Source organism: Loxodonta africana, chromosome 3 (assembly GCF_030014295.1).
Source record: "Loxodonta africana isolate mLoxAfr1 chromosome 3, mLoxAfr1.hap2, whole genome shotgun sequence".
NCBI lineage: Eukaryota > Metazoa > Chordata > Mammalia > Proboscidea > Elephantidae > Loxodonta > Loxodonta africana.
Genome location: NC_087344.1, coordinates 169,356,155 through 169,371,318, shown reverse-complemented (window position 1 = coordinate 169,371,318; position 15,164 = coordinate 169,356,155). Strand labels below are relative to the sequence as shown.

General features: G+C 37.3%; 1 protein-coding gene across 3 annotated transcripts in view; it reads right to left on the bottom strand.

The window, feature by feature from the left end:
• The window catches only part of VAV3 (vav guanine nucleotide exchange factor 3), a 418,482-nt gene that overhangs the window by 195,270 nt on the left and 208,048 nt on the right, over positions 1-15,164 (bottom strand). For 2 of the 3 annotated variants that reach the window (XM_023547427.2, XM_010589521.3), the window contains 5 exons: positions 12,527-12,630; positions 10,877-10,976; positions 6,563-6,658; positions 3,128-3,196; positions 1,425-1,511 (listed from right to left, as the gene is read on the bottom strand). In XM_023547427.2, coding sequence (XP_023403195.1) covers positions 1,425-1,511; positions 3,128-3,196; positions 6,563-6,658; positions 10,877-10,976; positions 12,527-12,630 — 456 coding nt within the window. Of the gene's footprint in view, positions 1-1,424; positions 1,512-3,127; positions 3,197-6,562; positions 6,659-10,738; positions 10,839-10,876; positions 10,977-12,526; positions 12,631-15,164 lie in introns of all 3 variants that reach the window. The other variant, XM_003409531.4, reaches the window with a different exon arrangement.

The window sequence follows — 15,164 nt, the reverse complement described above, 5'->3', positions numbered from 1 at the left end:
AGCCCATTTTTGCAGCCACTGTATCAACCCATCTCACTGAGGATCTTTCTCTCTCTCACTGACCCTTTAGTTTACCAAGCATGATGTCCTTCTTCAGGGACTGGTCTCTCTTGATAACATGTCCAAAGTGAGACAAAGTCTTGCCATCTTCCTGTCTAAGAAGCATTCCGGCTGTATTTCCAAGACAGATTTGTTCACTCTTCTGGCAGCCCATGGTATATTCAATATTCTTCACCAACACCATAAATTAAAGGCATAAATTCTTTGGTCTCCCTTATTCATTGTCCAGCTTTTGCATGCATATGAGGCAACTGAAAATACCACGGCTTGGATCAAGCTCACCTTAGTCCTCAAAGTGACATCTTTGCTTTTGAACACTTTAAAGGAGTCTTTTGCAGCAGATTTGCCTAATGCAGTATGTCATTTGATTTCTTGACTGTGGATCCAAGTAAAATGAAATCCTTGACAACTTCAATCTTTTCTCCATTTATCATGATATTGCTTATTGGTCCAGTTGTGAGGATTTTTGTTTTCTTTATGTTTAGATGTAATCCAAAATGAAGGCTATGGTCTTTGATCTTCATTAGTAAGTGCTTCAAGTCTTCACTTTCAGCAAGCAAGGCTGTGTTATCTGCATATCGCAGGTTGTTAATGAGTCTTCCTCCAATTCTGATGCTCCATTCTTCTTCATGTAGTCCATCTTCTCAGATTTTTTTGCTCAGCACACAGATTGAATAAGTATGGTGAAAGGATACAACCCTTACGCACACCTTTCCTGATTTTAAACCATGTGAAATCCCCTTGTTCTGTTCAAATGCCTGCCTCTTTGTCTATGTACAGGTTCCTCATGAGCACAGAAAGTGTTCTGGAATTCCCATTCTTTGCAGTGTTATCCACAATTTGTTATCTAAACTAGGACTCCCCTTACTGTCCTCTGTTATAGCACCCAGTTTGTAGCACTAGCCTCAACATGGCATTTTTAAGCTCTTTTTTTACTGTATCCTCAACCACAAAACCATCTTTTTCATAGTTATAGCCTTAGCACCAAGCGAAGTGTCTGGCACATAGTAGTCACCCAGTGAATATATATAAAATGAATAAATTAACAACAATCAGCCATGAGTACATACATGAGTGAGGGAGAGAAAAGAAAAAAATGGACACCACTATTTAGAGCTCAAAACACTGGGAGAAGAGGCACAGTGTAACTGTGGTGGGAGGAACAACTGATAGCAGAAAGTTCCCAGGCAACGACGAGTCACAGGTACCACCAGACATCCACATGGATGCTCAAACACAAGAATTGGAAAATAAGCCTGGAAACAGTGGAAATCTGAAGGTAAACTATCTTTTCTTCAAAAACAATTCCTAGAATGCCCCCCAGTTTCAGAGCGGGGGAGTTGGATGGCAGGATAATTACATACCAAATTTTCTATAGATAGCTGAAACTGCTTAATTTCACGCAGGGTCTCATTATCTCTTTTCACTTCATTCACATATTGTGCCAAGTCCTAAAGAATAAAGAGAAGGGTACAAAAAGAAGGCCCGCTAATATTAGAGAAGTGACGAGAACTGCTTTGAAAAAAAAAAAAAAACCACATCATTAATTCCATTAGCTGTAAAAGGAACCACTATAACTTTTCAATGACAATAAAATGAACATCCACTCAATCAAAAGTGTGTCTCAAAGGCAATTTAAAAATGTCTGGAGTACAGCTGGGAAAACTGAAGAGTTGTCATCAACCACACCCCTGAGAAGAGCAAGGATGCTGTTGTCTTACAAAACAAAAACAAACAAAACGTGCCACCCTGCAGGGCAACAACAACAACAAAAATTAGGTCAGAAGAATGTTAAGTCCAAACACATTAATAACTGGCTTGAGAGAATTATATTTTTAAATGGGTTAGAATAAGGGTAATGATGAAGGATTAACGGGGGAAAAGAAACTGAAAGTTAGACAACAGATCAGCTGGGTTACTTTGTGCAACCAGTTAATATCTTAGTTACTGAGAACATTCAACCAAGGAAGCCTGTTTGATTTTAAAAAGAGTTTAAAAAAAAAAGGAGAAATGGTGAAAAGGTGAGAAACTAAAGAGTACAAAAATGAATTAAAGAGAGAAAAAAAAAAAAAAAGCAACCGCTGGTCATGTCTCTCCACGTGCCTCTACCTATTTTAAAATGTCTTTTCTTATATTTGAGGAAACATTAGCTAATCTTTCCATACTGTAACTAGCTATTTTTATTGTGGGCTCCAGATTTTCCTGCTTTTGGAGCTCTCTTTTTTCTCCACCTTTTGATGCAGCTGCAACAGCGGGGACAGAAGTCTGACAGAAAGCAGTTCCTGACAGTGTTCTAAATGGAAACCTGACTTTCCATAGGAGGTGTCCATAAATGACTTACTTAAAAATTAGAAACTTGATCTGACTTTTTTATAATATCAAACAATTGTGTGATGTTTCCTAATAGTGGTGTTAAAGTCAGCTAAGAGGCCAAGCAAACACTGAAATTACTGCAGGGACACACGTACGTCATTGGGCACTGCTCAGACAGAGTCCCGCTGGCATTCTGTTTGCGAGAACAAATGCTTGCTTATGTATTAAGTTACGGGCAAAAATTATTTCAAGGTCAATTTTATTCAGTGTAATATGAAAATTGAGGTTTTATACATTCCCCATTATGTTTGCTAAGCCTGCCCTTACCTACTTGTGGTTCATGGTTTTTCAGGTGTACCCAAAAATACAAACCCAAACTGAATTCATTTGTTTTGGTACACAGCATCCACAGTGGTAAGTCTAGCAGATAGCCTCAAATAAAGAAAAGAACTCAGACCTGGCTTTCCAAAGTCACTGGCTGACTCTATTGTTGACACAGCCAACAGTTTACTATTAGTAATCATAAAGAGATGTGAAATAAAACCATCATATTAAATATTTCTAGTGGTTATGAAAGTTGTCATACTTGTAAAAAAGTTATTTAATAGACTCCTCTATTTTAATAATATCCAGCTCTCCCAACCAAAAAATTCATATATAATATGTTCATATATATATGTATGTGTGGTATAAATGTTATTTTATTTTAGGCAAGAATAAAAAGACAGACAAGTAGCTGATACATTTGCCTTACCTTCATCGCATCAAGAGCAAGTTTCAGATTTGCCTTCTCAGTGGAATCAGTGGTATGTTTGACCAGTTCCTATTTAGAAGATATAATTCTTAGTATTACTTTCACTCAATTAAGATCAAGACGTAAGAAAGAAAATTTTTTGTTTTCTTTTTCTTTTTTTCCTGTACTTCAGGTGAAAGTTTACAGCTCAAATTAGTTTCTCATACAAAAATGTTATACACATTGTTATGGGGTCCTAGTTGCCATCTCTACAATGTGATCACACATTCCTCCCTTCCACCCTGCATTTCCTGTGATCGTTCAACCAGCTTCTATCCCTTTCTGCGAAGAAAGAAAATGTTTTTTATAATAAACCATGATCCTTTTTTCGTACAATAATATGATTTTAAAACATTATTTTCTTTGGAAAATTTCAAACAACTGTAAAAAGACCATGAGACAATACTCGGAAACCTTTTCCTTCCGAAGAGGAATCGGAATTCTGTCCCCCACCATTGCACCAATACTGCTTCCCAAATGTCATGAAAGATCCCTCAATTGCCAAGTGCACTGATACAGTTTACTCATTATCAAACTTGGCCTTTCCGTAGCTTTGGATTCCAATGATCACTCCTCTTCTTTGGTTTTGGGAACATCAGGATCTTCTGTGTGTTGTTCAGATTTATTTATCCATCCTAAATTTTTGCCTCTTCCTCAGTCTCTTTCCTTGGTTCTACTTTTTTTTAATCTGCAACCTTAGAAAGTTATTGTTCCCTAGACTTTCACCTTAGTCTTTTTTTATGCTCCCTTTATATACTCTAAAAATCCCATCACAACCATCGCTACAACATCAGCTATTACCCAATAGGACACTCTCATGGCCTCTTGTCATCCGAATTCCTCCAACTTTTTTTTTTTTTTCTCTCTCATCATCTCTTTCTCCACTTAAAAAATATATTTTGTATACTCTAAAAATCCCATCACGACCACCGCTACAACATCAGCTATTACCCAATAGGACACTCTCATGGCCTCTTGTCATCCGAATTCCTCCAACTTTTTTTTTTTTTTCTCTCTCATCATCTCTTTCTCCACTTCTACCCAAACAACCCACATTCCAGTCATACTAAATTACCTACAATTCCCCAAATAAACTCTGGTCTCCGATCCCATTAGGCATGCTGTTTTCTCTCCTTAGAATGTCCTTTCTCTCTCATCCACCTGTCAAACTCTTACTCATCCTTCAAAGCCCAACTCAGGAATCACTCCTCTGTGAGGCCTTCTATAACAGAGATCTCTATTGCCCTCAACCTCCTCAGGCATAATTAATTAAACCTTCATTTGTACCTGCTACATACCCATCAAATTACATTGTAATTGGCAGTTTACATTTTTTTCTTCCCATTTAAACAGTGTGCTTCATCAGTACCAACCAAAGCCAAACCTGTTGCCATCGAGTCCATTCCAACTCATAGCGACTCTATAGGACAGAGCAGAACTACCCCATTGGGTTTCCAAGGGGTGGCTGGTGAACTTGAACTGCTGACCTTTTGGTTAGCAGCCGAACTCTTAACCACTTCGCCACCAGGGGTATCTTATATCATGAATGCCTAGTACTGTGTTTGGCACAGGGGAACAATAACAAAAAAACTAAGCCCATTGTCATCGAGTCAATTCCAATTCATGGCAACCCCATGTGTTACAATGCAGAACTGCTCCACGGAGTTTTCTTGGCTGTAATCTTTATGGAAGCATATCACTGGGCCTTTCTTCCATAGTACCTCTGGACAGGTTCAAACCACTGACCCTTGGGTGAGTAGTCAAGTGCAAACTGTTTGTGCCCCCAGGGACCTTTGGCACATGGGGGCCACTCAAAAATCTTTGCTGAATTCAACGCCATAACCTTTCTAGTTGTGAAGAGACCTACAGACACTGAATGTGTAAGTACAACAAATCTGTTAAAATTTTATTCTCTTATCTATGTTTTTTCTGTTTCTTAACTATAGTAAATTAGTCTTCAAAGTTTCAAATTTCCCACTATAAAATACTCTAATTTTATAAATCTGTGATTTCAAATCATCAAGCATTTAAGCATTTCAAAAATGGTTTCTCCACTAAAATATAGTAGTAAGTAGAAAATATGCAAACTCCCAGCCACATTTGTTAGACAAATTTCTAGACACTAGATAAATGGATTTTACTCAACACTATTTTGAGATGTAAAAAACATTTCTAGAATTTTTATCTATGCATGCTGCCCAAAATAACACTTTTCCTATTTTAACAAGTCATCAAAGAGAACTAAACATACTCTCTAAATTCAAAACATGGAGTAACCAGCGAGGAATTAGGGGAAAAGTTAGCTGAATTCCTAAAAATTATAGTCTCATTTCATACTTTTAAAAGTCTTTCTAAAATCTTATAAGTGTCCAAAACCGATATTTCTTGAAAATTGTACCTTTTATATTCTCCAATCAATATTTGACTATGCCCAAGTTATAAAATAAATTGTTACCTTATTTTGGACATGTTTTTAGTTCCATGATGTCTCAGAAACTGATTGCCTGTGTCTTCCTTATTATTTTTTCATAAAATCCAATTTGATTAAGTTGCTTTGAGTTTAGGTCTCATAAATGTTTTAATGCATTTTTAAGGAATAATCAGGGTTTGAATTTTTCTGATTTCTCAGTAGAATAAAAATAGAGACAAGTAATAATTTTGTGGCTACAGCTCAAGAAATTTAATATACAAGATGTACAAAGCACACAGACTCAAAATTATGTTTCGCATACAGGTAGTAGATCTTTTTAAAATGACACTTCACAAGCATCAGCAGAGTTGACAGACTAATACGGTAAGACATTTCTTTGGAGCAGAACTAATGAGTCTCCTGGTACAGCTAGCAAATTAAATTTATAAGACTCTCCACCCTCATTAAAGGACTAACTGTGGAAACCATAAGCTTTGTGGGTTACAACAAGAATCACTTCAAAATAAACGCAGTCTTATTATAATTTAGTATAGCAGAAAGCAACACAAATTGTGACACAATTATCTTTAACATATTGTTATACGGCAAAAGGTCTGATATGACTCAGCTGCAAAAATGTGGGTGTACTACAATACCGAGATGCTAATAAACAACAACTGCTAACTACCAAAGACTTGGCTGAAGGGACACTATTATTTGCTTTGCCTTGTTCTTAAGGATTATTTTTTTGAACAAGTCCTGTTTGAAGGACATAAAATGTGACTCTGTGGCAGACACAGAATCATCTTTGCCGAGAGGAAGAAAAAACGTCCAACTGTTGTTATTTCCCACTTAGCAACACAATAATTCAAAAATTGAAGGCAACGGAGCCCAAACCATGGGATTTCTGGAACACAGCTGATGCTCCATTGGTACTTGTTGAGTAAATAAATTACCGGACAGGCCAGGAGTTTTAAACTGCATACCTGGAGGAGAAGGTGATACTTTAGAACACGCTGCATAGGCACCACAAGCAAATCTCGAAGAGTGAATTTCCCATTATTCGCCCTTTTGGAGCATTCCTAATGAAATGTTTAAAAAAAAAAAAAAAACTTTTTAAAAACTTTATTTTCTCAGGGAAATCATAAAACAAATGTTAAAAGATACAAAGGCCATCAACAGAATTGTTATTATTATACAGTAAGTAGTTCACTGTTTTCCTCCTGAACCCTGATGAAAGAGTCAATCAAAAAACAAAAAAACCTTGTAGCCTTTCAGTTGCTAATATGAACCAATAACTACAACTATTTTATGGATGACTATTATTCTCTCGAGTTCAGAATCAGGGCCCTCCAGGGTCCTCAGCTTACCCTTACTTACAGCAGGGCCTCCTGCCACCTTCCCCCAGCGAGCCTATAGGCCAAGCATCAAGAACACGTCTCTGCTCGTCAAACCTGCCCCGTGCCGTCCCACCTCACACCTTGGTTCATTTGGTTCTCTCCAGTTGCCATGTGCTTCATCTCCTGCAAAACTCATCCTCCTCCTCAAGAACTATGTACTTCTAGGCTTTCAGTAAGAATCCCAATAAAAATCATACACACTCTCTGTGCTTCATAGGTCTTTTCTTTTAATTCCTGTTTGTGCATAATACTTTCTCCAATATACTAAGTCTCTTATACTCCTAAGAAGCTGGTGTTTGTTTAATAATTATTGTTTGAACTACTGAAATGGAATGTTTGGCTCTTAAAATCTGCTAAAGTATAAATCTACCACTGGAATCAAAGTTTTAAAAAGCCTCAGATTTTATTTTTTAATCACATTATCTTCTTTCTTAAAAATTTACTTAAAGATAATATTGATTTGTACACTCTTTTTATAATAGCTATGATGTTGAGGAAACAACCTGAATTTGAAGTGTTCAAGCCTAAGTTTAAATCCGCTTTAGCAGCTCCTGGCTGTGTGACCTTGGACAAGTTACTTTTTGATTTTACTGTACTTCATATATCTATAGTGTGGTTCAAAATAACATTAAGTGCCCTGCAAATATTGTTATTACTGATCAACCTCATAAACCCAAAATCTTCAAATGACATCCCAGAACAAGGAATTTTCCAGTTCATGGAGGGAGATGTACTCAAGAAAACAGTCCTTTACTCATGGGTTTGTTTCTCTTTTTACCCACACTTATCTTTCCTGGTACAATAAAGGATATATAATCAGGGGCTGTAAAGCAAACCCCATTAGCTCTAATGACTGGTTACTTAATGAGTGTGATCTACCACAGATCTTAAGCCAGAAGAACGAACTGGGGGCACATCCTGACATGTTCGTTCCTGTCTCGTCAATTACTGCGGTTCATGAGAAGGGTAGCTATCTTCAACTGACCTCTTGCATCTACAGACTGTAGAGCATTCTGGATCACAGGTCTCAAATAAGAAGTTAAACTGTTAGTATTATTGTAATGACTGGGTTTTATCATCACAGCTGAATTTTTAAACTCCTTGGAATTGAGGTTGTATCTTTTACTTCTTACGTTATGCCATCCCAACACGGTGTTAGGACACTTTTAGGCAGTGAAGAAAATAGAAATGTTATACATTTACCATTCCCTTTGTTAAGAGTCCAGGTATAATAGTGCGTAAGAGCTTGACTGCTAGCCAAAAATTTGGCAGTTCGAATCTACCAGCTGCTCCTTGGAAACCGTATAGAGCAGTTCCACTCTGTCCTATAGAGTCACTATGAGTCAGAATTGACTCAGTTTTGTTGTGGTTAGGTTATGGAAATCATTACAAATTACTGGGGAAAAATTAGTCCCTTTAAGTTCTAAGTTGTAGGTTTGGGAAATAAACTAACACAGCCAACATGAGCTACAACTGAGACTGAGATGCCAAATGTTTACTAGTACTGAGAGTAAATAAAGGGCAGAAATAATTTTTCCAAAATACCTGGTAGTCACTTGCTTAGTCTAACCTGCAATTCTAATTGAGAGGAAAATAAATTGGGGTAGGTCTGAGCCAGGCTGACAGGGCAAGATAAAGACACTATCACCCTTTACCCCAAGTTCTCTTGGTTCTAAAGTAGAGAAGAAGACAAAAATCAACAAAAGCAAAAATAACCACAATGCAGAAGACAGAAAGGAGGCAACGAGGCACCAAGAGTAAGGCACTTTCCCTCCAGCCTGCTAGGATTTGCAGAAGGCAGTTCCAGCAAAGGATATTTGTGAGGTGTTACACTAACTATCTCAAAATCCAGCCAGTGGTCAGTGGTAAGGGCTTTCTACCTGATAAGTGGACAACCAGCAGCACCTCCTTCAGCCTTTCAAACACAGGCTGAGCTTTCTCTCCCTAAGGCTGATGTTGTTACTGTTAGGTGTCATCGAGTCAGTTTTCAACTCATAGTGATGGTGGCCCCATGTGACACGGTGGAACTGTCCCATAGGGTTTTCTAGCTGTAATCTTTACAGGAGCAGATCACCAGATGTTTCTCTCCTGGAGCCCTGAGTGGGTTCAAACTGACAGCCTTTTTGTTAGCACCGAGTGCTTAACTGTTGTGCCACCAGGGCTCCTCTAAGGCTGACAGTAACTGCAGAAAAACGATGGACCTAGAGTCCCAGAGTGGGGTCGTTATGCAGGACTTAGATGGTGACTCTAAGACAGGGAGTAACTTTCAAACAACACTGAAAATATTGCTGAGAACTCTCTTGAACCAGAAGTTCATGTGTTTATTAAAAAAAAAAAAAAAAAATTTAATGGCAGCTTTATTAGAAACTAGTTGTGTAAGTTGTAAAGATTTATTTTACCACCAGATTTTAATTTACTGAGTCAAGATGGCTTGTAGTGCTGCGCTTTGAAGGCTCTATTCTCCCAAAGGAGCAGGAACCCTTAGCAATAACAAGGCTGTAGGGATGTTATTCAGTGGTGACTCAAGCTATCTCCAGACACATGGGCCACACCATCAGTGGACTATAATAAGTAAAGAAAAATAATCCATGATATAGACTTAATATAGTACAGTTAGTTGGTGGTCTATTAATGTGTAAACTTTCAAATCCCTGGTTCTCCTTTCTGGTAGTTATAAGATATGAAACCATGGCAGATATGCTAAAATAATGAAGGAGTTCTGATTTGAAAGTCAGCTATTTCTTTTTCCCCTGGTCACATCACTGGCCACGCTGCTAAACTGCACAAAGAGCAGCAAAAGGGATATTAAAAGGTAAGATAAGCACACAGCCATTTGAATGTTGACTATGTATCACTATTGGAAATTAAGAAAATACAGACACCTGGGTAAAATATTTGTGATGATAATTCATATAACATATAAACAAACATTTTTCAAAAGTTCTTTGAAAGTGCAATCTGTTCCTACGGGGAAAAAAATGTGATGTATAAAAACATGACTTAACACACATTTCCTGACTTATTCAGCATTGTGATCACGTGCTGTTTAAACTGGCCTATTCACCATTTCCCAAGCATTCCCAACTCTTTTGGTCAGGACATGCCAATTCTTCTGGAATACTGTCTATGGAATCTCATCTGTCAAAACTCAATCTTCACCGGCCTCACTGAAATGCTGCCTCTTCAGATAAATCTTCCACAATCTCCCCGTACTGAAGTGATTGTTCAGTCTTACTCGTGGAACCTTGTCACTCACTGCTTATCCCATACAACTGAATCCAATTATATTTGTGCTTGTCTTCCTTTTTACGGGTAAGAGTTATATACTTTTTATACTTCTGCCACTAAATATCTTATGCTAATAAACCTTTTTCAAATCTACATATATACTATCCTAATATATACCTTAATCATCCTGTACTTCTTCCTAGCTAGGTGACCCTGGGCAAATTACTTACAACCTCTCTGAACCTCAGCTTCTTCACTAAGATGGGAAAACCATTTGATCGCATATATCTCAGTCATGAGGACCTAATGAGATAATGCATATAAAACAAGGCCATAAATCCTAGATTTCATTACTGCATTATTACTACCATATTATTATTTTATAGAGCTATTAAAGTACTTTATAAAATTGACATGAAGTTACATTCAGCATACATTGGAAATTTTACTGTTGCATTGACCATGAAAAGGACTACATTTCTTTTGGGTTTATTTTTCTATCTGTGTCATAAACAAACAAAAACAAAGAGACACCTCTAATTTCAATTTGACATCTTCTTTTGTCTTTGAAATCTTGTCTAAACTAGAGATGGCCGACTCCACTCCACTGCAGTACTGCCCATAAATAACCAACCTGAAAAGAAAAGAGAAAAAACAAAAACAAAGAGACACCTCTAATTTCAATTTGACATCTTCTTTTGTCTTCGAAATCTCGTCTAAACTAGAGATGGCCAACTCCACTCCACTGCAGTACTGCCCATAAATAACCAACCTGAAAAGAAAAAAAGAGAGAGAAAGAATCTTATAGAACGAAAAACAAGAATAAAATGTAGGGAAGAAGAGGCAGAATTTTCATCTCTTTAACACCAGTTAAAGCTTATTGAAGCAACAATTGAAATTCTACATATCACACAAAAAGTCATAGGATGAGTGAGGGTCATTCATATTTACACTAATAAAAATCACTAATTTTTAGTTCCCAATTTAAGTAGGATAATCTTATGTACATTTTTAGACCAGTTAAATTTTACAAACTGGTTTGATCACCTTTTATGTTGCTTGAGTAAACAAATATATCACAGAAACAAAAATAAAAATTTGTTTAAGCTCCTATCATAGACTAACTTTTTACTGTTTACTTATACTCAGAAACAATTTTAGTTTTCCCTAAAATTTTATTGTCATCAGTACTTACAACTGCACTCATTAATAAACCCCCTACTCCTTCCTACTTTTCAATTAATGAAAATATGTTATCTGAAAACTGGGACCTAGACTCGAACTGTGCTGGATGGAAGAAGACTCATATTGCATGCAGTCTGAGCCTGCTTCAGGAAGGGCTGGAGTAATGCAGATATTTTACAAAGAGGCTGGTTAGTTTATTGTTTCTTTTAACTCTACATTGAAATAAAACTACTAATAAGACATTAAATGTTTAAGAGTTGACGTAAAGCAATTCATTAGCCACTTCTTAGTACTAGGAACTATATTGCTTGTTTTAAAGAGAAAGAGAACTGTATCTTGTCACTCTTAGAATTCCTTGGTACTCTAACTCATATGAGTCATTTAGGAGACTTCTTTTTTTTTTAATAAAAAGGGTACTGACTTTGACTATGGAGCTAATGCTCCAAAATAGAGAATTAAAAAATATTAAGAGTTGGAAGAAATCTTGTTGTTAGCTGCAGTCACATTGGCCTCCGACTCATGGTGACCCGACGCACAACAGAATGAAATGCTGCCAGATCCTACACCATGCCCAAGATTGGCTGGGGATCGGATGGTAGTGATCTATAGGGCTTTTACTGGCTGATTTTCAGAAGTAGATTGCAAGGCCTTTCTTCCTAGTACATCTTAGTCTGGAAGCTCCGCTGAAATTTGCTGAGCATCAGAGCAACACTCAAGCCTCCACTGAAAGATGGGTAGTGGCTGGGAATGAGGTGTACTGGATGGGAATTGAACTGGGAATCAAACCCAGGTCTCCCATGTGGAAGGTGAGAATAAGGTACCCACTGAATCTATTCCCAACATTTACAGGTGGGGAAATGGAAGCTCACAGAATTGACTTGCTGAAGAAAACAGAGTTCATTAATGACAGGGTTTGTAAAAGAACCTGAGCCTTTTGACTTTTCAATTCAAAAGTCTTTGTACCACACCAGTTCCTTTTTTTTTTGTTTTTAATCTCACAGAGAGCTCAAAATATTACCGAGATTAACTGTCTATATTCTAATTACTGCCCAAGAACCACTAATAATAAGCTACTTATTATTATACTAATAATTATTAGAGTTATTATATCCATAAAAGTTAAAATTTTAAAGTTACCTTTCCTTGTAGTTAATGAAAATTTGATACAAGTTCTGGTCATTTTTATTTACAATGGAATCATGAATCTCTTGCAGTAGGCTCCGATGAACTTTCACAAGTTCCTTAGAAAAGAAAACAATGTCAAATGAAATTAAAAATCAGAACCAAAAACTACACTCCAAACAGAGAATCCCTATGGTTTCTAGACTTGTCATGCAAGGATGTGCTGAACACTCCATAGACAAAGCTGCATCATCAATGAAGAGAGACCGTATGAAGCAAAGACTCACCTACCCTGCAAACAGGAGAACTAGATGGTGCCTGGCTACCACTGCCAACTGTTCTAATCACAGCCACAAGAGATGGACCCTGCTAGGATGGGAGAAAACTACGGAACAGAACCTCAAATTCAAAAACCAACAAACAAAAAAGACCTACTGGACTGGTTGAGATTGGGGGACTCCCTGAGACTACTGCACTGAGATACTCTTCAAACAAAAATCCTCACAACTAGACCAATAAGCAACATCATGATAAATGGAGAAAGTATTGAAATTGTCAAGGATTTCATTTTACTTGGGTCCACAATCAATGCCCACGGAAACAGCAGTCAAGAAATCAAACAATATATTTCACTGAACAAATGTGCTGCAAAAGACCTCTTTAAAGTGTTAAAAAGCAAAAATGTCACTTTGAGACTAAGCTTCACTTGACCTGTCATGCTATTTTCAGTCACCTCATATGCATGTGAAAGCAAACAATGAATAAGGAAGACCAAAGAATTAATGCCTTTGAATTATGGTGTTGGCAAAGAATACTGAATATACCATGAATTGCCAGAAGAACAAACAAATCTGTCTTGAAAGATGTGCACCCAGAATGCTCTTTAGAAGGGAGAATGGTAAGACTTCATCTCACGTGCTTTGGACATGTTAACCCAAAAAACCCAGTGCCGTCGAGTTGATCCCGACTCATGGCGACCCTATAGGACAGAGTAGAACTGCCCCTTGGACATGTTAGGAGGGACCAATCCCTGGAAAAGGACGTCATGCTTGGTAAAGTAGAGGGTCAGCAAAAAGAGGAAGATCCTCAACGAGATGGACTGACACAGTGGCCGCACAACAACGATTGTGAGGATGGTGTGGGACTGAGCAGTGTTTTGTTCTGTTGCATGTAGGATCATTCTGAGTCACAACTGACTCGAAGGCACCGAACAACAACAACTCTTCAAACCTTGCACTAAACTCTGAGGTCACCTTGTAGCTAAATCACAACCTGGCTCAAAAACCTATCCCCTGAAGTGCTATGCTCCTTTAAAAAATCACCTTTTTGAGACCAGTCAATAATTACATTAAAACAAAGATGAGAATGTAAGGGGGCAGGGAAACCAGATTAATGGAAACGGAAGAACCAGAGAAGAAAGGGTGAGAATGTTTACGCATTGTGAAGAATGTAACCAAAATCGCTGAACACCTCTGTAGAAACTGTTGAATGGGAACCTAAACTGCTGTGTAAACCTTCACCAAAAACACCACAGAATATTATAATAAATAAATAAATAAATAGAGAAGGAAGAGGAAGGGAGGAAGGAGAAGAGGGAGAGAGAGAGAGAGGCCATGTACGTGGGAAACAGCAATTTCAGACCTGACTTGAAATATCAGTGTCCTATAAAAAGAGAAATTATTTCACTAGTTATTGAAGGATAATTTATTCCTTGTATAAAAATATGTACGGCTCATTTTCATTTTATAATCGCTTTACATCTTAAATAAAACTATCCAAGCGCTTAATGTTTTATTGACAAGATAATGTAATGATTCATGTCCTTGAGCTATAAAAATTTAAATTTGTACTTTGGTCAATTAGTGGTGTCCTGGTGCTAAGCTAACGCTAATCAGACTAAATTACTTGAAACCAGACAACTAATGGCATAAGAAAGAGCAAATGAATTGTACTAGACAGTTTACTAGAAAAAAAAAGAAATTTTTTTTTTTTTTAAAGAAAAAGTTTACTAGAGCAACTCAAAAGTCAGAATTTCACATTTTTTCCTAATAAGCAAGTAATTTTCATGCCACAGCCAGGAACTGAGGGAATTTGGATCAAGGTGCCTATTCCCCTGACCTCTTTTCCAGTGTACCCCAAAGTACACACTGACTTCACAATACGTAAAGTTATAGGAACTGCATTTAGGTACTGCAACATCTTCCGATAATACCAGTTGGCTTTACGCTAAAATTTAATCTGATATGGTAAGTGTTTTCTTCCAGCTATGTTAGAAATCAAGGAGAATGTCTTCTTTTGGCTAAAATCAGGGAGAAGGACAACTTGCCACAGCTAACCAACTCACGCTCAGCAAAACTGAACGGAACAGCATCGAATATGGGAACACTGCAGGGGCTATAAACAAGCCTTACATAAAAACTGTATTTTAGAACTAAAGCAAATGCTAGAGCTCTAAGAACTTGAATGTTGCCTAGCATTATCTAAATTGGCAAATCATTTAGCTTGCCTCCAGATTTCTGGGTCAATAACCTCTTGGGTTTCTAAGATTACACAAGGTGCCTTGAAATTTGAAATACATAAATGTAAAGCCAATGTCCTCACATTGTACCATTAAAATAGTCTGTTAAATAGTAAGGAAATAGTACATTTTAGA